Below are 21,957 nucleotides of genomic sequence, written 5' to 3' on the forward strand. Positions count from 1 at the left end.
GACTGCCTGTGCCCACACTGGCCTGCTCTAGTCCCCTGACGCAGGCCGACCGGCCACCGTGCCCTCTCGTCTTCCTGGTACCTGGGCTTGGGGGGCAGGGGCTGCATCTCCGTCTCTGCTCTGCGGGAGGGCCCTGGGCATCTCCCTCAGGCCGGTTCTGCACGCAGGGGGGTGGAATGGGGCAGCCCCGCTGGCCGCCCGCTCTTACCACCTCTCCTCTCAGGCTGGGGTGCCTACTACCCCACATTTATGTGGGGAGCCAACGAGCCAGTGTTCAAGCAAGCAGATCTGTTCCGTAGGACTGAAGCCAGCCCACCAAGGCGCCTCGTGAACTGAGGCCCACAGGTGCAGGGCTCTGGTTGTCCTCACCCCACCCCGTCTTGCCCCTCGGAGCCTCAGCCTGCTTCCTGCAGGCCGTCCCGAAGGCGCCGCCAGGGGATGGAGGCTGGGGCAGCTGCAATGCACTTCACCCCTCACCCCGCCCCGCCCCAGGGGAGGAAGGTGGGAGGGGGCTGTCGGGCTGCCGCTCCTCCCACAGGAGTTTTCACACTCCAGCCTTCTGGTGATCAAACCCCAGCTGGCGTGGGTGGGCTGAGGCAGCCCACGCCGGCCCTCCCCTAACGCTCATGGGCTGGCACCACCGTTCGACTACGCCGTGCCAGAGACCGGAGCAGCTCCCTGGCCTCACCTGCTGCGGGGGGTTGGGAGGGCAGGCAGAGGTCCTCGGAGAATGGGGCGTCCCGTGAGAGCCACGGTGGGTGGTTCTCAAACAGAACCGGTGGGATAAAACACTGATGTGACCTCCGGGTGTCTCTGAACCTGGCCCAGCTGTCGCCCGTGCACCTGTTACCCAGAGCCAGGTCGGCCCGTGGGGGTGTCCCATCACAGCTGCTGTGGCATGCTGCGCAAACGCGTGGACTCAGGGCCTGCAAATGGCTCAGCTCCAAGCCACCGCAGCCTCGCCTGCCGAGTGCAGGCAGCGGCACAGCTTCCACACGGGAAAGGGGTGATGGCAAGGTGACTGAGCCCGAGGGGCGTGGAGAGAGCAGACAGGCCCTGCACAAACATGAAGGTTGGCTTGGCTGCAGCGAGCTGCAGGCGGGTCAGCCAGGGGCACGTGGGCCCGGGAGCTGGGGTCTGGTGACGCTGCGGGGGGCTGGGTGCCCACCTACAAGGTGTGGTACATGCTTGCAGCCAGGGGCAGCGGAGGGTGTCATGCCTGTCCCAGAACCCAGGTGCAGGTGTAACGGGTGGGCAAGGGGCCCTTTCACGACCATCCTGGTGCCTCACTCACAAAGTGTGAGCTTCCCATCCCTACAACTTGGGCTCCGCTGCATCAGAGTTTTGTTTTGTTTCAAAGGTTTTATTTATTTATTCATGAGAAGCATAGAGAGAGGCAGAGATCCAGGCAGAGGGAGAAGCAGGCCCCATGCAGGGAGCCCGAAGCAGGACTCGATCCCAGGACCCTGGGGTCACGCCCTGGGATGAGGGTGGATGCTCAACCGCTGAGCCACCCAGGGGCCACGGGATCAGAGGTTTGGTTCCCAGGTAAGATGCTTCTACCAGGGACACGCGTGTTCCCCTGGACGGCAGGCTGAGACACCCTGACCACGTTGGGCCCCTCGGGCCGCTAAGGCAACAGGCAATCGGGGGCTGCTGTGCTGGGTGCAGTGAGTGATCCTGACTAAGGAGCCCCGGGGTGTGGCTGCTGCTCAGTGGGGCTGAGAGGAGGTGGAGGAGCTGGAGGCCACAGCCCCAGCTGGGCTGCTCAGGGCCCTTCAGGAGGCGGCTCAGGTCACCTCACCAGGAAAGGCCAGGCTCAGCGAGGTGCTGGCTGGAAAGAACGGGAAATATTAAGCACTAATTATGATATTTTATTAATTGCCTTGTTGTGTATAGAGTAGTACCTGTTAACCAGGGGCTGTACTACCTGTAATTCACAGTGTAACCCAGTTTCTCTTTTTTCCCCTCCTGCTACCTTGTTTAAGGGGTGTTGATGGTGATGAATCTAGTACAGTCTCTAGGCCGTAGGATGCAGGGGAGGGGTGTCTGGACCAGGAGAGGAATGAACACGCTCAGACATACAGGGGCCGGTGCACCTCTGACATGACCGGGGCTGCAGGATGTTAAGCCGGGGTGGGTGCTGTTGTTGAGACTGGGAGGGCAGCAAGGCACAGGTGTGGAGAGCCCCAAGGGCACCCATGCCAGGCTGGCATGAGGCAGCCTCACATCCTGGCCTGTGTGTTGCAGTAGTTACAAGTCTGGGTCCCAGGCCCGACTCTGAGAAGGGACCACTGTGAGGTTTGGGGAAAGCCCGATGGCTGGAGCAGGAGGCAGGCAGCCAGGATGGGGCGGGGTGGGTCTCCGGGACGTCCCCATCTCCTGGCTCCCTGGCCTTGCTCTCCGGATTGAATACTTTCCTGCCTAAAAGTTCTCAGGTGGTTTTGATTTTCCTGACCAAGGCCTGTCTGGTAAACCTGACCAGGAAGGGATGCTTCCAGTGCCCTCGGGGGACACACTCCTGCAGTCCGTCCATGGAGACAGAAACATTCGAGCTGCATGTCCGGAAGAAGCAGAAAATGAAAACTGTGCAACAGTAAAGAAAGAGAAAACCCCCGCCAGGCAGCGCTGCAACTACCTCCAGCTCCATGCGCCCTGCTGGGGGCGGGGTCCTCCCCGAGGGGTGAAGGTCTAGGGCTCACTCTGGGGCTCATCTCCGGTTCGGGAGCCCTGTCCTGAGGGCTCCCCGGTCGGCGACGGCTGGGGCAGGGACTGCAGGGTCGCCTCGTACTGCTGCAGCTGAGACCAGAAACCCGGGTTGGGCTCGGCCACCGGACGGGCGCTCTTCACCGCCTGCGTACAGAGGCGGAGGCTGAACGCGGCGCCGCAGGGTGCTCCCTCCGCGCTGCTAACGGCAGCCCACCCGGGAGGCCCGGCCCTCACCCCCACCCCGACCCCGCTCCCGCTCTAGAGGCCAGGCCACCTGGGAGATCCTAACACCGGGAGGTGCCTCCACCCGGGGACCCGCCCTCCTGAGGAACCCGTACCCCGCCCTGGGAGGCCAGGCCCACCTGCAGCCCCTGACACCCGGAGGCCCCCCACCCGGGCACCCGGCGCACCTGGGGAGCCCCTCCCCGCCCCCCCCCGGAGGCCAGGCCCACCTGCAGCCCCCGACACCCCGAGGCCCCCCCCCCCCCCCCGGGCACCCTGCGCACCTGGAAGGCCCGCGCCAGGCTGAGGCCGCGGTGCCGCATGAGGTAGGCGGTGCAGACGGCGGCCGAGCGGCTGCGGCCGTTCTTGCAGTAGACCAGGCAGGCGCCGCCCGCGCGCACCGCGGCCTCCATGGCGGCGCAGGTGGGCTCCAGGTGCGCCAGCAGGTCCTCGGCCGGGTCGTCGAACACGGGCACGCGCAGCTCGGCCACGCCGGGCGCGGCCGGGCCGGGCTGCTGGCGCGAGACGTTGACGCACAGGGTGACCCCCGCGCGCGCCAGCAGGGCCGGGCAGGCCGCGGCGCGCGCGCTCCCCAGGAAGAGGGACGGGGCGACGCGCGCGAACGGCGGCGGCGCGGGCGAGGCGGCCCCGGGGAGGTCGCGGCCGGCGGGTCCCGGGCGCATGCTGGGCGGCCCCCGGGCACCCCGGGTCCTAAGGGCCGAGGGGCCCTCCGATTGGCCGGGCCGGGCGGCCCTCGCCCTCTGATTGGCCGGGCCGGGCGGCGCTCGCCCTCTGATTGGCCGGGCCGGGCGGCGCTCGCCCTCTGATTGGCCGGGGCGGGCGGGCGGCCCGGGGCACGCGGAGGTCGCGGAGCTGCCCGGCCGCGGGGGTGGGGGGGGGCTGCCGGCTGCGGTGCGCGGCCCTGCGCCTGCGCCTGCGCCCGAGGGGCGGGAGGGGGCGCGCGGGGTGCCCCGCGGCCGGGCTTTGGGGCGTCCCGGGGCGCGAGGAGCTACTCGTAATTGCGCTGACGCTTCCGTCCGTTCCGTCACCTGCTTCCTAACACGCTGCCCCCCCCCCCCCTTTTACTGCAAGACACGGTTCATATGAAATAAAGCCCTTGGCTGTTGACTTTTCATCATTTCCTCATAGGCCAGTATATTTGTTATTTTTCTTAAGTTTTGGTTCATCACTGTAACTTTAAAAAACTCACATCCTTTAGGGGTTCCCCGGGGGGCTCAGGTCATGGTCTTGGGGACCTGGGGTCAAGCCCCGAGTTGGAATCCGTGCTCAGCAGGGAGTCTGCTTCTCCCTCCCCTCCTCGCTGGTGCTTTCTTTCTCTCCAAGATAAAATCTTAAAAAAAAAAACCCACAAAACACCATTATTATTTAATGTGCATATAGTTGCCACGTAAGACTTCAGGAGGTTTTTCTGACGACCGGTGTCATTCAAGGATGTCTTTCCAGGATGCGTTTTGGTGGAAAGTAGCTATCTTGCAGTCCGCTCTACAATGATGCTACAGTTTCAGTTTTCTTCTAATAATATTCTAATAAAAGTTTGTTTTTTTTTTCTGATTCATCTATAACAAAGCATTACAAACTGGCTTAACACAACAGGGCTTTATTTTTCCCTGTGTGTTTGGGGTCTCCAAATCTCGCTCTTCTTATAAAGACGCTAATCACTTAGTTTAAGGCACATCCTAATCCATGACCTCTTGATTATTTGCAAAGACTTTATTTCCTTTTTTTTTTCTTAAAGATTTTATTTATTTATTCTTGAGAAATAGAAGGAGAGACAGAGCCAGAGACACAGGCAGAGGGAGAAGCAGGGTCCATGCACCGGGAGCCCGACGTGGGATTCGATCCCGAGTCTCCAGGATCGCGCCCTGGGCCAAAGGCAGGCGCCAAACCGCTGCGCCACCCAGGGATCCCCGATTTTTAGATTTTATTTATTTGTTTTAGAGACAGAAGGGAGGGGCAGAGAGAGAAGGAGAAGCCGACGGTGCACAGAGCCCCATGTAGGGCTGGATCCCATGATCCTGAGACCTTGACCTGAGCCTGAGCCTAAATCAAGACCCAGACCCTTCACCGGTTGAGCCACCCAAGCCCCCCTCAAAGGAATTTTAAAGACAGTGTAGTATGTACTTCAGTTCCTAAGCTGCAGGACAGAGAGATGGGACCTGAGCGGGAAGGTAAGAGGTCGAGAGAGAGGGGGATCCAGGAACCAAAGTGGGGGTGAAGGGAGACGAGAGGTGAGCTGGGAGGTAGAGGGCTGGAGGGAGCACCCCAGAACCCTAGCCACTGGGGAGGGGCCTGGGCCTGGTTGAGGGGCAGCCCGGGTTGAGAGGCCCAGGCCCTGCGCCTGCACAGAGCCCCCCTCTGCGTTGCAGAACCCGGCAGGCCCCCGCGCGTCCTCGTCCCCCTCCCAGCCCCCGTGCTCCTGCTGGAGAGCTCCTGCGCATCCTGCGAAACCCCATCCTCAGGACTCCTCCGTCCAGGCTTCCGTAGCGACGCCTGGGTCCGCACGGCCTCTGGGTCGCCTCCAGGGGCTCCCGTTCCGTGCCTCCCACGAACTGGAACGGAACCCGCACACCCCGCTTTGGAGACCCGCGGGGCTCGGGGTGGACACATTGGCCCGCTGCGCCTCGGCGGCCCGGGGGCGGGGCCGGGCAGTGGGCGGGGCGCGGGTGTGGGCGTGTCGGGGGCGGGGCCGGGCAGAGGGCGTGTCGGGGCGGGCCTGTGTGGGCGGGGCGCCGGGAGTGGGCGGGGCCGGGGTGGGCGGGGCGTGGGCGGGGATTGGCGGAGGCCGAGAGCCGCAGCGGTCACGTGGGCGGGGGCCGGTCTCCAGGGAAACCCGACGCTCTGGGCCCCCGCGCTGCGCTGGGCTGCTCCGCGCCGGCCGCCGCCTGGGCCGACCGGGAGCGCTGGCTGCGAGCTCTCCGAGCGTCGGTGCGGCCCCGCGGCGGGGGTGCGGTGGGGACCCCGGCGGGAGCGCGGGGAGCCGGGCGGGGGTGTGGGGGGGTCCTGACGCCCCCCGGGCCGGGGCCAGGCAGGAAGTTTGGGTGCCGGCGGCTCGAGGTCGGGGTGGGGGGCGCGTGCACCCTGGCGCTGGCTTCAGAGCCGGGGGCGGAGGGGGCGCCTGCAGCCTGGAGCCCCTCCCCGCCATCAGCAGGCCCTGAGAGGCCCTGGGAGGGTGGCTCCAGCCCCACGGAGGGACCCGGACGCCCTCGGGGCGCTGGCGGAGGAGCTTCCAGCAGGAGGGGGCCGTGGCAAGGTTGGGGGTGTGGGAGCTCCCAGGGCGAATGTGGGTCCCTGGCTTTGCTTCTAGGTTCGAAGACAAGCATGGAAAATGGTAATTCTCCAGGCTGTTATTACGAAATCCCAAATGTGGGCATCTCCCAAAACCAGCCGGTGGCGAGCGGCTGCACCCCTGCTGACAGCGAGGACTTGAGGATCCTGGAGAGCTCCAGGACGATGGAGATGTTCTTCAGCAAGAGGTGCGGGCTGGGGGTGGGGGGCTCCCGCAGGGGCTCCCGGGCCCACCCTGGGGACCACTCCGCTGCCATCCTGCATTGGGTCGGGTTTAAAAACCGCTCAGAGTTATCTTGTGCCTCGAAAAGTCGTGTCTGGAGAGAGAGGAGGACCTCCCCTGAGGAACTTATAGCACTGGGGACTGGAGCCCCCCCCAACCCTGCACACTCCCTTCAGCCACCCCAAGCTGCCTTTCTGGGTGGGGAACATTTGCTTCATACCGTGGGCTTCCCGAGCTCCTTCACCCCGCGATGTTAATTGTCGGCAAGAACTGATACATGGGAGGCCTCCTCTGGGCCCGGGCTGCCCTCAGCGCCTTATCTGGGCCTCTTGTGAACTCCGCCCCATAACGCTGTTGTCTGTGTCCCTGTTAGGGACGGAATTGTGTCCCTCCTGGTCTCTCCCACCCCCAGGATTCATGTGAAAGCCCTAACCCGCAACGTCATGGTGACCTGCGTTCCTTCGTCAGCGGGAGCTCAGCGTGGGCTTCAGCCCCAGCCACCCTGGCCTCTGTGCTGGCGGCAGGAGTCTGCCCCCCCCCCCCCGAGCTCCGGCACATTCTAGGTGGAGGACTGGTCTGGGGGCCCCCACCTGCAGTTGCTCCTGGCCGGCTGCCCCCTGCCATCCCCCATGCTGCAGCCCGAGCCCCCGGTTGGGAGGCTGCTCTGCTGTCCTCTGGCGAGCACAGCACTCCCGTGGCTCAGCCATCCTCCACGCACCCCCTGCTACACCCAGCCCCGGAGATGGGGCTTTTGGGGAGTACTTAGGTATAGATGAGGTTGTGGCTCCACGGTAAGATTAGTGCCCATGTAAGAAGAAGAAGCTAAAGCTTTCTCTGTCCACCACATGAAGACGCAGCTAGAAGTGCCATCTGTGAACCGGGAAGGCGGCCGTCAGTGGGAACAGAGTCCGCAGGCACCCTCATCTCAGGCTCGTCCAGGCTGGGAGAAATAAATGTGTGTGGGGGCTCTGTAATAGTCTGAGCGCACTGACATAGTACCCCCTTTAAAAAAATTTTTCTTTTTTTAGGATTTTATTCACTTATTCATGAGACACACACAGAGAGAGAGGCAGAGACACAGGCAGAGGGAGAAGTAGGCTCCATGCGGGGCGCCCGATGTGGGACTTGATCCCGGGACCCGGGGTCATGCCCTGAGCCAAAGGCAGGTGCTCAACCGCTGAGCCCCCCAGGAGCCCCTAATCCTCCCTTTACAGATGAGGAGAGCCACTGGGTCACAAGAGGGTAAGGAACCTGGTCTGGTGGCAGAACCAGGTGGCCAGGCCCTTGCTCACCTGGCCAGCTGGCCATTCCCACCCTGCCGTGGGCCTTGCAGCTGATTGGTTGTGTTCATGATTTTCTTGCTTGATCTTAGCATCGTTTCCATTTATTTTTTAAAGGAAAGTTTCCATTTGTTCCTTTTTTTTTTTTTTAAAGATTAAGCAGGTAAGATCTTTGCCACGTAGCCAAGTGGGAAAATAGGTGGTATACGAGTTTGTTGGTGCTGCGACAGGATAGCACAGGCTGAGTGGCCCGAGATGGACGTGTGTCGTCTGTCGGTCTGGAGGCTGCAAGTCGGGGGTGATTTCTTGTGCGGGTGTGAGGGAGAATCTGCTCCAGGCCGCCCTCCCTGGCTTGTAAGGGGCTGTCTTCCCTCCCTGTGTCTGCGCGTCACCTTCTCTTTGCATGTTTCTCCGTGTCCAAGCTTCCCCTTGGCAGGAGGACAGCAGTCCCCTCAGAGCAGGGGACGACCTCACCGTAACTGGGTCTCCTGTGTGAGGATCTGTGTCCAAGTGCAGCCACGCGGTGCGGCGCTGGTATTCAGGCTCCGGTACGGGGCCCTGTGTGTGTGTGTGTGTGCAGAGGTGGGGCGTGGGGACACAATCAGCCCGTAACCACAGGTAAGCCAAGAAAAAAATGAACCAAATCGGAGCCCCCGGATTTTTTATCCTTGTGTCTGCTTTTCCTGGTGTCTTTCTACAGACACATAACAGGGCAAACGGAGGTTCCTGTGTTCAAAGATTTTGTGTCCCTCCTCCTCTGGGCGGTGCTTCATGAGCCCTCCGTGGCTCAGGGCTGGCACTGGAGGGCTGGCTGGTGGAGGGGGCTCAAGGTCTGGGGTTTCTGTGCGTTGAGCGGCCAGCTGGGCCATCCGCCTACATTTTTTTTTTAATAAATTAATTTTTATTGGTGTTCAATTTACCAACATACAGAATAACACCCAGTGCTCATCCCGTCAAGTGCCCCCCCTCAGTGCCCGTCACCCAGTCACCCCCACCCCCCGCCCTCTTCCCCTTCCACCCCCCTAGTTCATTTCCCAGAGTTAGGAGTCTTTATGTTCTGTCTCCCTTTGTGATATTTCCCACACGTTTCTTCTCCCTTCCTTTATATTCCCTTTCACTATTATTTATATTCCCCAAATGAATGAGAACATACACTGTTTGTCCTTCTCCGATTGACTTATTTCACTCAGCATAATACCCTCCAGTTCCATCCACGTTGAAGCCAATGGTGGGTATTTGTCGTTTCTAATGGCTGAGGAATATCCCCTTGTATACATAGACCACAGCTTCTCTATCCATCATCTTTCGATGGACACCGAGGCTCCTTCCACAGTTTGGCTATTGTGGACATTGCTGCTAGAAACATCGGGGTGCAGGTGTCCCGGCGTTTCATTGCATTCTGTATCTTTGGGGTAAATCCCCAACAGTGCAATTTCTGGGTCGTAGGGCAGGTCTATTTTTAACTCTTTGAGGAACCTCCACACAGTTTCCCAGAGTGGCTGCACCAGTTCACATTCCCACCAACAGTGCAGGAGGGTCCCCTTACTCCACATCCTCTCCAACATTTGTTGTTTCCTGCCTTGTTAATTTTCCCCATTCTCACTGGTGTGAGGTGGGATCTCATTGTGGTTTTGATTTGTATTTCCCTGATGGCAAGTGATGCAGAGCATTTTCTCATGTGCGTGTTGGCCATGTCCATGTCTTCCTCTGTGAGATTTCTCTTCATGTCTTTTGCCCATTTCATGATTGGACTGTTTGTTTCTTTGGTGTTGAGTTTAATAAGTTCTTTATAGATTTTATGATCCTCTCATTAGATGCAGAGAAAGCATTTGACAAAATACAGCATCCATTCCTGATCAAAACCCTTCAGAGTGTTGGGATAGAGGGAACTTTCCTCGACATCTTAAAAGCCATCTACGAAAAGCCCACAGCAAATATAATTCTCAATGGGGAAGCACCAGGGGCCTTTCCCCTAAGATCAGGAACAAGACAGGGATGTCCACTCTCACCACTGCTATTCAACATAGTTTGGAAGTCCTCGCCTCAGCAACCAGACAACAAAAAGACATTAAAGACATTCAAATTGGCAAAGGAGTAGTCAAACTCTCCCTCTTCGCCGATGACATGATACTCTACATAGAAAACCCCAAAGCCTCCACCCCAAGATTGCTAGAACTCATACAGCAATTTGGCAGTGTGGCAGGATACAAAATCAATGCCCAGAAATCAGTGGCATTTCTATACACTAACAATGAGACTGAAGAGAGAGAAATTAAGGAGTCAATCCCATTTACAATTGCACCCAAAGCATAAGATACCTAGGAATAAACCTAACCAAAGAGGTAAAGGATCTATACCCTAAAAACTACAGAACACTTCCGAAAGAAATTGAGGAAGACACAAAGAGATGGAAAAATATTCCATGCTCATGGATTGGCAGAATTAATATTGTGAAAATGTCAATGTTACCCAGGGCAATTTACACGTTTAATGCAATCCCTATCAAAACACCATGGACTTTCTCCGGGGGGGTTGGAACAAATTATTTTAAGATTTGTGTGGAATCAGAAAAGACCCCGAATAGCCAGGGGAATTTTAAAAAAGAAAACCATAGCTGGGGGCATCACATGCCAGGTCTCAGGTTGTACTACAAAGCTGTGGTCATCAAGACAGTGTGGTACTGGCACAAAAACAGACACATAGATCAATGGAACAGAATAGAGAACCCAGAAGTGGACCCTGAACTCTATGGTCAACTAATATTTGATAAAGGAAGAAAAACTATCCACTGGAAGAAAGACAGTCTCTCCAATAAATGGTGCTGGGAACATTGGACATCCACATGCAGAAGAATGAAACTAGACCACTCTCTTGCACCAGACACAAAGATAAACTCAAAATGGATGAAAGATCTAAATGTGAGACAAGATTCCATCAAAACCCTAGAGGAGAACACAGGCAACACCTTTTTGAACTTGGCCACAGTAACTTCTTGCAAGATCCATCCACGAAGGCAAAAGAAACAAAAGCAAAAATGAACTATTGGGACTTCATCAAGATGAGAAGCTTTTGCACAGCAAAGGATACAGTCAACAAAACTAAAAGACAACCTACAGATGGGAGAAGAGATTTGCAAATGACGTATCAGATACAGGGCTGGCATCCGCCTACATTGACACAGGTCTGTAGACCATAGACGTCCCCGAGACGCAGCGGGACCAGAGAGCGCTGATGACTTGAGAGGGAGCAGAGGGAGGGGTCGAGCGATGGGGAGTCAGAGTAGGTCCCCTCTTAGGTCAGGGTTTGTACTTTAGATGGTGTGAGCAGCAGAGAAGCACACGGACCTTGGCGCACGTCCCCTGCCTCTCCCGTGCACCGCCTGCAGCCTTCTGCCCACCCGCCCGCTCGCTGCGGCTCCAGGCCCAAGCTCCCTCCCCTTCTTTAGACCCGTCGCTGGTCCATGCGTGTCTGCCCCGTGTCCGCCTTCTGCCCAGCTGTGGGCCCAGCACTCTGGGCGCGTGGGGGACACACAGCTCACCCAGTCAACAGCTGGAGCGGGGCAGCCCTCCGCTTCCGGGCAGCAGAGCTGGTGCTGCCTCCCGGCCACCGGCTGCCTCTCAGCTATGAGAGACATGGGCTTGCCGGCCTCCTGTGCGACCTTGGGCCATCGCTGCACCCTCATGCCTCAGTTTCTCTCTGCAGAATGGGGGTAGCAACACCCTCCGGCTCAGGGGCTTGCTGGGAGGAGGAACTGAGATGGCGTGTGGTTCCCTGCGCCGTCACCCCTCGGGCCTGTGCCGATGTTGGCCTTCTGTCCTTCTGTCTCCCGCTCTTCGCCTCTCTAGGGACGTCCCAGATGCCCGGGAGGAGGAGGAGGAGGAGTCCGAGGGTCCCCCCAGGGAGCAGGACCTGAAGGAGGCCTACATCCAGCTGGTGCGGGGCATGCAGGAGTGGCCGGACGGCTGTGTGTACCGAGGGGACTTCGGGCTGGGCACGAAGCTGGGACACGGTGAATTCTCTTGGCCCACGGGCGAGGTCAGTGGCTTCCACGGCTCCCTCCCTCCTGTCTGGGCTCAGCCAGCGATGCTGGCTCTCCTCCTCCCGCTCCTCCTCCTCCTCCTCTTTTAAGTGAGGGGGGTCGGTGCAGGGGCAGAGGGAGAGGGGGAGAGGGAATCTTAAGCAGACCCCGATCCCGACTGGGGGCCGCACCTCGTGACCCCGAGATCCTGAGCCGAACTGGGCGTCGGATGGGTAACGGACGGAGCCCCCCAGGCGCCCCGGTCTCCCCCTTCTAAGAGGGCCGTGCGGCGGACTTGCAGGCCGCGGCGGGAGGGCGCTGGGCCAGGGTCTTCCCGACCTGGGAAACGTCTGCGGAGAAGCATCCTCAGACTTCCAGGGCCCTGGCCGCGGTTGGCCTGGTGTCCAGGGGGAGGCCTGGGAGCTGTGACCGAAGATACACTCTTGTCCAGGCGACTGTTTTGAAATCTCAAATGACTGTGTCCAAGTTGTATTTCTGTGGGTGAAGGCCCTGGAGCCTCAGGGTAAACAGAAGGAAGGGATCTTTTTAGCAATCAAATGACAGGGGTTCTGGAGGCTGCGCAGGGGGCCGGTCCAGGACCCCGGGGGGGACGCTGGGAGACGGGCTCTGCAAGCTGCTGCCTGCGGGGCTCCGGGTGGGTGGAGCAGCAGGGCCTGGGGCAGGACCGTGCCAGGCGCCCCGGGCTCCGGGCTCCGGCTGCCTCCCCTTCCAGCCGGGAGGTTTTCAGAGCGGCTCCTCCTCCCGTGAGGCGGGGCGATGTCCCCTTAGGGGGCTTTCGCTCAGTAGCTGCAGGGGCAGTGGGCTGGGGGGACCCGGCTCGGGCCCGTCCCCCGCCCGGAATGCACCCCGAGCTCAGGGAGCCCCCAGACCTCCCGCGGCCGGGACGGGGCCAGGATGGCTGGGGCCAAAGCCGGGGCCGAGCTTCCGTCAGCAGGTGCACGTTGCCGTGGCGTTGACGGTCAAGCCCCGATCCCTGCGGTGTGTCTGCGACTTTAGTCCTGGGCTACTTTCTCTCTCTTACCCAACACTGTGGTGTCCCGGGCCCGCTCAGCCCTCGTTCACGGCCTTGGGGTTCGGGTGTGCTGACCTGTCCGGTGGAGCCCTGGGAGGCCACGGCCAGCCTGGTCCCTGCCTGGCAGACCTCCAGGTCCACCGAGCAGGTGCTCGTCCAGCAGGACCTGGAGCGGCCGGGGGACCGGAGGGCGTGCCGCTGTGAGCAGTGGCCTTAACGGCGTTAACTGTGTTCAGAGGACCGGGCCAAGCACGTCAGCTCGGGGGGTCAGATGGGGCTCCCGGGCTGGGCGGAGGGCCAGGGAGGGATGCAGCGAACCAGGGCCAAGCCCCCGTGGTGCTGCCTTATCCCGGGGACTGGACGGAAGGGTTAAATGTCCCCCCTGCAGTCCTACACAATCTGCAAGTTCAGATTTTTTCTAAGAGGTGGGTGGACTCTGATGTGCCCCACAAACCACGCAGATTAGGTGGGTGTTGGCAGAAGGCGCAGAGTGTCCTGGGGCTGCACGGGCTCTTCAGAACCGGAACTGAGTCCGCACTCAACCCAGGTGGGACCCAGAAGGGCCTTTGCTGGCTCTCGTACCTGGAGAGTCCATCAGCAGGGGCCATGCAGCCCCAGGCGTGGCCGGGTCCAGGGGCTCCAGTGACCCTGCCGGGCACCTCCTCCCCATCTCCATGTCGGTCGTGACTGACCCTCCACCATCTGGCGAGCCCACAGGAGCCGCATCACACCCGCCTGGAGGAGAGGAAAGGCCGTGGCAGGCCCGGTCTGGCTTGGGCGTGGGTCCTGTGGCCAAACCCAGGTCAGGGCCGGGGCCGGGGGCCGGGAGCCCTCGGGTTGGCCAGGCTCGGTCCCCTGTGGCTGGGCACTGCGGTCAGTCCACCACCGACCCCGTGGGGCATCCTGTCCGCTGCCAGAGGGAAGGGGGGACGCCAAGCAGGCAGCGGCTGCCATCCCGTTCGTGCTGGGTGGCGTGTAGGCGTTGCCCGGCCAGCCTGCTCCTGCCGTGGAAGGAGGCGTGAGCGGTGCCCGAGGCCAGCGCGGCGGTTGGGAAGGGCTCGGCGTGGGCAACACACTCTTTCTCCGTCCTGAGGCCTCAGTAGAGGGGCCAGGCTCGGACGGACGCGCCCCTCACACCCGTGGGCTTGGGAAAGGGCCCACGGGCCCACATCCGTGGCTCAATGTAGACGAGTTTTAAATCAAAGCCACGCCGGTGTTCCCAGCAGGGCCATGGCCTGCTCCTGGGGCTCCACGGGGGCGCCCGAGGCTGGTGCTCCCTCCACCCCCCGCCCCCCCGCCTGGGCCAGCCTGCCCCCTGTGAGCCCGGGCAGGATGGGGGCTGAGCCTGGGCCAGAGCTCTGAGGGGGGACGGCCCCCACCCAAACCTGAGCTGGGGGGTGGGCGAGATGGATCCGGCCCCGGGGGGCTGACCGCCTGGCACCTGCTCCTTGGGATGCACGTGACCATCTCTACAGACTCGGAGGGGGCCTTCGGCCATGTACCCCGTGCTGCCCTCACTGCCCGCCTGGTGTGCTGGCCCCGCCGGGGGAGGGGGTTCCCGGAGCCGCCTCCCCGGCACCTCCTGGCACCGGCTCTCTCCGCAGTCTTACCGGGGGCAGTTTTACCGGGACCACCGCCACGGGCTGGGCACGTACCTGTGGCCCGACGGCTCCAGTTTCACAGGCATGTTCTACCTGAGCTCCCGAGAAGGCTACGGCACCATGTACCTGAAGACGAGGCTCTTCCAGGTGAGGGGCGGGGCGCCCGCGTGCGGGTGTGCAGGGCCGGGCCGGGCGGGCCCTGGGGTTCAGGCCACAGGATAGGAAGACCCCATTTTCCCGAGCAGGGCCGGGGGTCAGCGCGCTGCGTGTCCTTCAGGGCCAGCTGTAAACGCACAGAGATGTTGAGGTTTCAGTACATGGATCGTCCCACAAGTATCATCTTGAAACCTGCCTTTTTCCCCCGGAGAACATTCCAGTTTTGCAGAGAAGCTACCTTCCCCCTTCGATGTCACCACGGCGTCAGTCACAGCGAAGCCCACCCGCGTTAGTGCAGGGGCCTCACCAGGGGTGGCTGCTGCCCCCTCCGCGGCCCCTTTGGGACGGGCTCTCCTCGCGCCCCAGCCGCGGGCCTGTCTCTTCGCCTGTAACTTGCCTTTGCAAGAACCTCACCAAGCGCAACATGTAGACGCTCCAGGCCGGTGCCTTTCACGCAGCAAAATGGCTCTGCGACGGCATGTGTTGCGGGGGCCACGCAGCCCCTTCCTTGTTGCCGGGTGCTGTCCCCGCGCCCAGTGCCACCAGCGCCGTCCGTTCCCCGCAGACACACACCCGGCTCGTTGCCAGCTCTGGGCGACTATGATCCCGCTGCTGTAGACACTCACGTGTGGCATTTTGTGCACGTGGGCGTGTAGGCGTGTGCGCTCGTGTGCACGCGTCACCCCTGCCCCCCCCCCCCCCCGATCTCCAGCCCTCGATGACCCTGTTCTGCTTGTGGGCACCGCTGTCCCTTGTCCGTCATCTCAGGCCACCCTGCAGCGGGGTTTCCTCTGGGGCAGGACATGGTTTTGGAGACTCAGACATGCTCGCGGACGTCGGCAATCTGTCCCTTTTGCTGCGAAGCGGATTCCATCGTGCGGATGGGATACGGTTTTTACCGGTTCCCCGAAGGCTGCACGTTTGAGTTCTTTCAAGTTTCTGGTTCCTATGACCGAAGCTGCCCAGAGCATTGGAGCGCCGGTCTTCGCGTGCCCGCGCGTCTGTCTTCTCCTTTGGATGAGCACCTGGGCGCGGGGCTGCGGGCCATGGGCCGGGCGTATGGTCAGTCTCACACGACGCCTCCGAGTGGCCTTCCCAGGGGCCCTGCCGTCCGCCGGGTCGGCCCGTCACATGGAAGGTTCTCGCCGCTCCGTGTCTCCATCAACATTTGCTGCTTTGGGATCCCTGGGTGGCGCAGCGGTTTGGCGCCTGCCTTTGGCCCAGGGCGCGATCCTGGAGACCCGGGGTCGAATCCCACGTCAGGCTCCCGGTGCATGGAGCCTGCTTCTCCCTCTGCCTGTGTCTCTGCCTCTCTCTCTCTCTCTCTGTGACTATCATAAATAAATAAAAAAAAAAAAAAAAAAAAATTAATCTTTAAAAAAAAAAAAAAAAAAAAAACATTTGCTGCTTTCATTCTAGCCACTCTGAGGAGGACCAATTTTTCTTTCCTAGTTCTTGTTTTTTTTTTTTTTTTTTAATTAATTTATTTGTTTATGAGTCAGAGAGAGAGAGAGGCAGAGACCCAGGCAGAGGGAGAAGCAGGCTCCGTGGAGGGAGCCCGACGCAGGACTCGATCCCGGGACCCCGGGGTCACGCCCTGGGCCGAAGGCAGAGGCTCAACCACTGAGCCCCCCGGCGCCCCAGGTCTTGCCTGTTTATATCCCAGCTACAAGACCGTAGGTTAACCCGAGGCTACTGGGATTTTCGTCTTCGTTCTGTCCTCCGTGTTAGGGTTTTAGCTCTGACATCGGGGTCCGTGGCGGATTTCGCGTTAGCCTCGGGATTTCACGGGAAGCGAGGCCAGGCCTTCCCCCTCCGCCGCCGCCCCCAGGCTGCCCAGGTGTTGTGTGCCCTTGGCTGAGGAGGCCCTTGCTTCTCCAGGGCCGGGCTGCGCGTCTTTGTCAGGAACCACATCCGGAGACACGTGTCCGGGGTCTTTCTTCCTGCGATGTCGGGATTGGTCCGTGGGGGCAGGGTCTGTCCCGATAGTGGTCTCGCCTCCCTTCCCATGACCTTGGAGAAGATCGGTGACCGTTATTTCGTTAGAGGGCGCGAGACAGTGACTTTCTAAATCTACGACTCCTTCACGTATTAACTTTCATCTACATCGTCCAACCGTCTGGTTACCTGGAGGGAGTTTACGGGAAAGGCAGCGTGACCCTTGACGCTGTGCCAGTTGTCAGCCAGTGAGGTGACTGCCACCCACGTTCTTCGAGGCTCCTCAGTGGGGCCTAGTGGGGTTCTTAAGGATCCTGATAAACTCATGGATTCTTCATATATTTGGCTTATCTCAGCACGTCGTTAAGCTTCTCGATGCCCAGTTGTCACTCTTCGGTCGGGGGAGCCTCTGTGGCTCGGGTCTTGCAGTTGACGCCACTCCAGGAGGCTTTGGTGGTTTTCTTGCCTTTTGCCGTGAGGAGGAGACGCCGGCTCGTCCATATGCTTCCTGCCCTGGCCCCAGAACTGGCCGCTTACCCGGAAGGCCTGGTTCCGGCAGTGGGACATGGTGTTTAGACACCACAGTTTGGGTGCTTATTACTACTGTGCTGATCTGGTTTTCATTTTTAGGTATTTTCCAGTAGCAGATCTAGAAATTCTTTTTTTTTCCTCCCCTAAATGAGGAAAGACACCACCAGTTCATACGGACGTCTCCAAATCCAGTTTAGGAGCGTGCAGGGTTTTTACTCAGCAGCCGTGATGCTGTATTTGCATATCTTTTCTCTTGGTCCTAAAAATCATTTCTAAGTATTAACAAAATTTCTTGTTTTATCTCATAAAAGAGTTTCAGAATAATAATACAGCACGAGCACTGCTGTGGCTCCTTCCATCCCGGGCTTGCCCCGTGGGAATATTGAATCCAATCACGGGACATAAGTCCTCTCTGTGCATGACCTTCCACCTGAGGCTAGAGCCGCGCTCCCTTGTTTTGCTTTCGTTTTTTGGGAATTAACGTTTTAAATCTTGCTTTGATTTTGCTTTATGATTGCGTAAACAGCTGATGTTTTTCTTTTTTTTAAATATTTTTTTCTTTATTTATTTATGATAGTCACAGAGAGAGAGAGAGAGGCAGAGACACAGGCAGAGGGAGAAGCAGGCTCCATGCACCGGGAGCCCGACATGGGATTCGATCCCGGGTCTCCAGGATCGCGCCCTGGGCCAAAGGCAGGCGCCAAACCGCTGCACCACCCAGGGATCCCCTACAGCTGATGTTTTTCTGAAGGCAAATCTAGCAACCAGGGTCAGCCCAGAGTCCAGCGTCCCTCCTTCCTCTCCTGTCACAGGCGATGGTTTCTGGGGCTTTGTCCTCAGGCCTGCATGCAGCAGGGCGTGCTCTCTGCGTTCCTCCGTCGGTCGCCTGATGTCCAGACGTCTCGTGTCCTCGCGGCCGCCTGGGAAGGACTGACCACACGGGCTTTTCTCCGGTCTGTGTTGTGCCATCGGGCGCGGCGGTGACGGCCTGGCTCAGTAGTCACTCTGTGCTGTTGTTGGTGATCTCTGGGACTCATTCCTAGGAGGGCGTTGTCTGGTCACAAAGTGAGTGTGCAGCGAAGACGATTTCTTGAGCCTGTGGCCTGTTGCACCCTGTGGCACGGCCTCCTTTATTTAGCCACTATTAGGGTTGTCGTCTGTTGTTAGTGTTGTAATAGTGTAACCACAGTATTACTGGTAAACTGTTGTGAACGTGCGTATGAGCGTAGCTTTGGTGACGTTGGGGTCCTCTCGTTAGGATAGATTCCTGGCGGGGGAGCTCCCAGGTCAGCTCCGGGGGCACGAGCGCCCTTGGGCTCCTCATTGATCTGCAGCAGCTGCTTTTCCGACTGCCTGCCTCCCTGCGCCCCCTTTTCCTGCTGTGTCCCCAGCTCTCTTCCGGGCCCCTCCGCCTTGTAGTGAACGCGGACCCCCGAGCAAGCCACTTTCGCAGACTGCGGTGGCACTTGGTGCCCCCTTGCTACTCGGAGATCCTTCCGGAAGCACCTCTGCCGCCCCCACCCCACTCCTGCACCACGGGACCATCCTCCCACGTTTGACTCCCCCTTTTCATTCCTTTGGCTGCTCCAGCCGAGCTGCTTGCGGGCAGGCCAGGAGTCAGGGCCTTCCCCCCGAAGCGCCCAGCCCGGGCCTGCCCCCGAGTGCCCCGCCCGGCCCACAGACAAGGGCGCAGCTGCACGCAGTGTCCGTGCGTGTCAGCCCCTGCACCTTTGTCTGGGCTGTCCCCAGCCCTCCCGGGGACCCCCAGGTGGCTTCGGCGCCAGCGCAGGCAGCAGGGGGCTCTCCTGGGAAGCGGGGCCTCTCTCGGAGCTCCCTGTGCACATGCTTCTTTCCAAGTTTCCTGGGGGGGGGGGGGGGGGCAGATTCGCCTTTCAGCCAAGGCTCTCAGCCCTTTCCTCTCCACGCGTCCTCCACCCAGCAGACGCGGCCCGCCCGGTGGGAGCACCCAGGGAGGCCCAGACATCGCTGCACTCTGCCGAGCTCGCTGCAAGCCAGGATTAGCTCCTCCTCCACCCCCCGCTCCTCCTGCCTTCTCAGTCTGTGCCTGCTGGGGTCTCTGTGACCCGGGGCCCGGGCATCTGGGCCCCACACGCGGCTGGGGTCCTGGGCTGGGCCCCCTAGTGCTGCGAGGGGTCCCCTGAAATGAGCCCACACGTGGTATCCCCGACACGCTTCCACTGGAGACCCCGGGGCATTCCCCACTTCCCAGGGAGGCCAGCCCGACCACCCCGGGCCTTAGGTCCTGTCTCCGCCACTGTGTTCCCCCTTGACACGTTTGCTTTTGTCCCCCGTCCCTGGTGCGTCCTGAGGCTCCTTAAATATTTGCTAAGTGAGCAAATACATTTCTTAGGGATGTTTTCTTTTCTTGATTTCGAGAACCCGCTGCAGAGCACAGGGCCCTGCTGAACCGTCCCCTCTGCCCCCTGAACTCTGTCTCGCAGGGACTGTACAAAGCTGACCAGCGGTTTGGGCCGGGCGTCGAGACCTACCCCGACGGCAGCCAGGACGTCGGGCTGTGGTTTCGGGAGCACCTCATTAAGCTGTGCACAGAGGTCGCCGGTGGCTTCTCCATACACAGCTACCCGGAGTACTCGGCCTTCCTCACGCGCTCTCCCGCTAGCATCAGTCTCTCGGACGAGGAGCGCGTAGAGCGGGAGCCGCACGAGGGAGAGGACCCCTTTTACTACGACTACAAGCGCTTCCTCCTGGATGATGACCTAACTCTGCCTCCAGAAATGTACGTTTACTCCACCGACAACAGCCACCTGCCCGTGACCTGCTCTTTCCGCAAAGAACTAGATGCCCGGGTCTTCCTTAACGACATCCCCCCGTTTGTTGAGGACGGAGAACCCTGGTTCATAAAAAACGAGACCCCTTTGATGGTCAGAATCCAGAAGCAAGCGTACAAGTACAGGTAAAGGTCCCGTCTTTCTTCCCACCTCCGCGTCTGGGAGCCCTGCCCCCCACTGCTGCAGCACACGGGCTGCGCTGCGGGGCCCCGGCGGCCTCGGCACCGGCTGAGTCACCTGCAGGGCTGTCGGTCAGGTTGACGTAAATGTGCTTCTCCCGTTTGACTGAGGCAGCCGCACGGGGCCGTGAGCTGGGCCGTGCTCCCCACGTTGTGAGGACGGGGGTGGGGCAGGCAGGTACCGGGCCATCGACACCTGGAAGGAGTGGTCAGGGGGTGGCTTGGTGCGCGTGGGGCCAGGGCAGTCCCTGGAAGAGCATAGAGCCTTGGAAGGGGATGTGGGGCAGGGTCAGCTCCTGAGTGGTGGTGCTGGGTTCAAATCCCGGCTCTGGGACCCCGTGTGTGTCTCCAGGTGGGAGCTCGGGCCCAGCCTCTGTAGGTCGTGTGTGTGACCAGGTGTTTGTGGGTCAGGCATCTGCACAAGGTCCGCGCAGAGAGGAGGGACTGCTATTACCAGACCCCCCCACCCCGAGAGCCAAGGGTGGGAGGCCCGGGTAGGCGTAGGCTGGGGGCTGGCTGGCTCCTCCGAAGTGCCTGGGAGACGTGGAGCTGCTCCACGTGTCTCCGAAGACCGCCTCCCCCCACCCCAGCCCTGGAAAAGTTAGTAGCTACCTGAGGAAACCTGGTTTTTTTAAAGTTAAAATTTTATTTTATTATTATTATTTTTTAATCTAAGATTTTATTTATTTATTCATAGAGACAGAGAGAGAGGCAGAGGGAGAAGCAGGCTCCATGCAGGGAGCCTGATGCGGGACTCGATCCCAGGTGCCCAGGATCACACCCCAGGCTACAGGCGGTGCCAAACCGCTGCGCCACCAGGGCTGCCCTAAAGTTAAAATTTTTAAAAAGATATTATTTATTTATTCATGAGGGACACAGAGAGAGAGGCAAGGACACAGGCGGAGGGAGAAGCAGGCCCCATGCAGGGAGCCCGAAGCAGACTTGATCCTGGGTCTCCAGGACCACGCCCTGGGCTGAAGGCAGGTGCTCAACCACTGAGCCACCCAGACGTCCCTAAAGTTAAAATTTTCAAGAGTATTTTCATTGGTTTACTAAACTTTGTTCTCTGGTATCACTAAACTGTTTTAGAATTCATGCTTTGTGAGCACAGGTGGCTACTTCTGCACTCATGCATCCACCCTCCCATCTACCCACCCATCCCTCCATCCATCCATCCACCTGTCCACCCACCCACCCATCCATCCATCCACCCGCCTATCCACCCTCCCCTCCATCTATCCACCTAACCGTCCATCTGTCCATCCATCACGCAGACAGCTGAGACAGCCGTTGTTGATAACTGTTGGGTACAGAAGCCTCCCTGAATCCATGATTCTTTTTCTTTTTTACAAGATTTTATTTATTTGTTCATGAGAGACACACATGCACGCACAGAGGCAGAGGTAGAGGCACAGGCAGAGGGAGAAGCAGCCTCCATGCGGGGAGCCCGACGTGGGACTCGATCCTGGGTCCCCAGGATCACGCCCCGGGCAGAAGGCGGCGCTAAGCCGCTGAGCCCGTGGGTTGCCCTGAATCCACGATTCTTGGCTGTGTAGGACGTTATGTGGACACAAGAGGCTTCAGTGTGGCGCGGGAGGGGCCATGGGGCTTGCATGTTCTCTCCTCAAATAGAAAAGCAAATGGGCAGAGGCGGGATGTGAGCGCTCGGCGCCGAGTGCCAGATCCACGTGTGTGCCCGGCCGCCTTCCCAGCCGGGGCCCCCTGTGGGAGCCCCTCGCCCAGCCCGCACGTTGGGGCCGCTGAGTCAGGGGCGCGCAGGGTCCCCTCGCAGCCATTCCTGCCCAGGGCACACGAGCAGCTTGAGCGTCTCCCCGTGGGCAGCGCGTCGCACCACGGTGCTGCGTCCTCGCCACTGCGACCCGCCGGTGGGCGGCCCCGGGGCTCAGGGTGCCTGAAGAGTGGGCTGTAAGGGAGGAAGAGGCCGGGGCGG

At 60.2% G+C, this 21,957-nt stretch overlaps 2 protein-coding genes across 11 annotated transcripts in view; one reads left to right on the forward strand and one right to left on the reverse strand.

Annotated features, from left to right (window-relative positions):
- ANKMY1 (ankyrin repeat and MYND domain containing 1) overlaps nt 1-21,957 on the forward strand; it is a 52,022-nt gene that overhangs the window by 2,556 nt on the left and 27,509 nt on the right. For 4 of the 9 annotated variants that reach the window (XM_072718982.1, XM_072718984.1, XM_072718983.1 and 1 more), the window contains exons 2-5: nt 6,257-6,425; nt 11,586-11,775; nt 14,396-14,539; nt 19,480-19,952. In XM_072718982.1, the coding sequence (XP_072575083.1) occupies nt 6,271-6,425; nt 11,586-11,775; nt 14,396-14,539; nt 19,480-19,952 (962 nt within the window). In that variant the 5' untranslated portion in view covers nt 6,257-6,270. Of the gene's footprint in view, nt 1-5,768; nt 5,878-6,256; nt 6,426-10,782; nt 10,922-11,374; nt 11,776-14,395; nt 14,540-19,479; nt 19,953-21,957 lie in introns of those variants that run through there. The other 5 variants (XM_072718980.1, XM_072718987.1, XM_025987676.2 and 2 more) reach the window with 4 other exon arrangements.
- Nucleotides 1,343-3,665, reverse strand: DUSP28 (dual specificity phosphatase 28). Of its 2 annotated transcripts, XR_011994100.1 has the most exons (3): nt 3,216-3,665; nt 2,639-2,853; nt 2,364-2,555 (listed from the first exon to the last, which is right to left on the reverse strand). XR_011994100.1 is itself a non-coding variant. In XM_072718992.1 (2 exons), the coding sequence occupies exons 1-2, from the start codon at nt 3,612-3,614 to the stop codon at nt 2,692-2,694; spliced, it is 561 nt and encodes a 186-aa protein (XP_072575093.1). In that variant the 5' UTR covers nt 3,615-3,665; the 3' UTR covers nt 1,343-2,691. The 2 variants fall into 2 exon arrangements, 1 of the variants encoding a protein (XP_072575093.1); XM_072718992.1 differs by having other exon boundaries at nt 1,343-2,853.

Source organism: Vulpes vulpes, chromosome 9 (assembly GCF_048418805.1).
Source record: "Vulpes vulpes isolate BD-2025 chromosome 9, VulVul3, whole genome shotgun sequence".
Taxonomy (NCBI): domain Eukaryota; kingdom Metazoa; phylum Chordata; class Mammalia; order Carnivora; family Canidae; genus Vulpes; species Vulpes vulpes.

Bases quoted from the DNA above. Each gene is read 5' to 3' on its own strand.
- DUSP28 (XM_072718992.1), bottom strand. From the start codon at position 3,614: ATGCGCCCGGGACCCGCCGGCCGCGACCTCCCCGGGGCCGCCTCGCCC. The intron at 2,854-3,215 runs GTGCGCAGGGTG...CTCTGTACGCAG, and splicing joins GCCTGGCGCGGGCCTTCCAG to GCGGTGAAGAGCGCCCGTCC.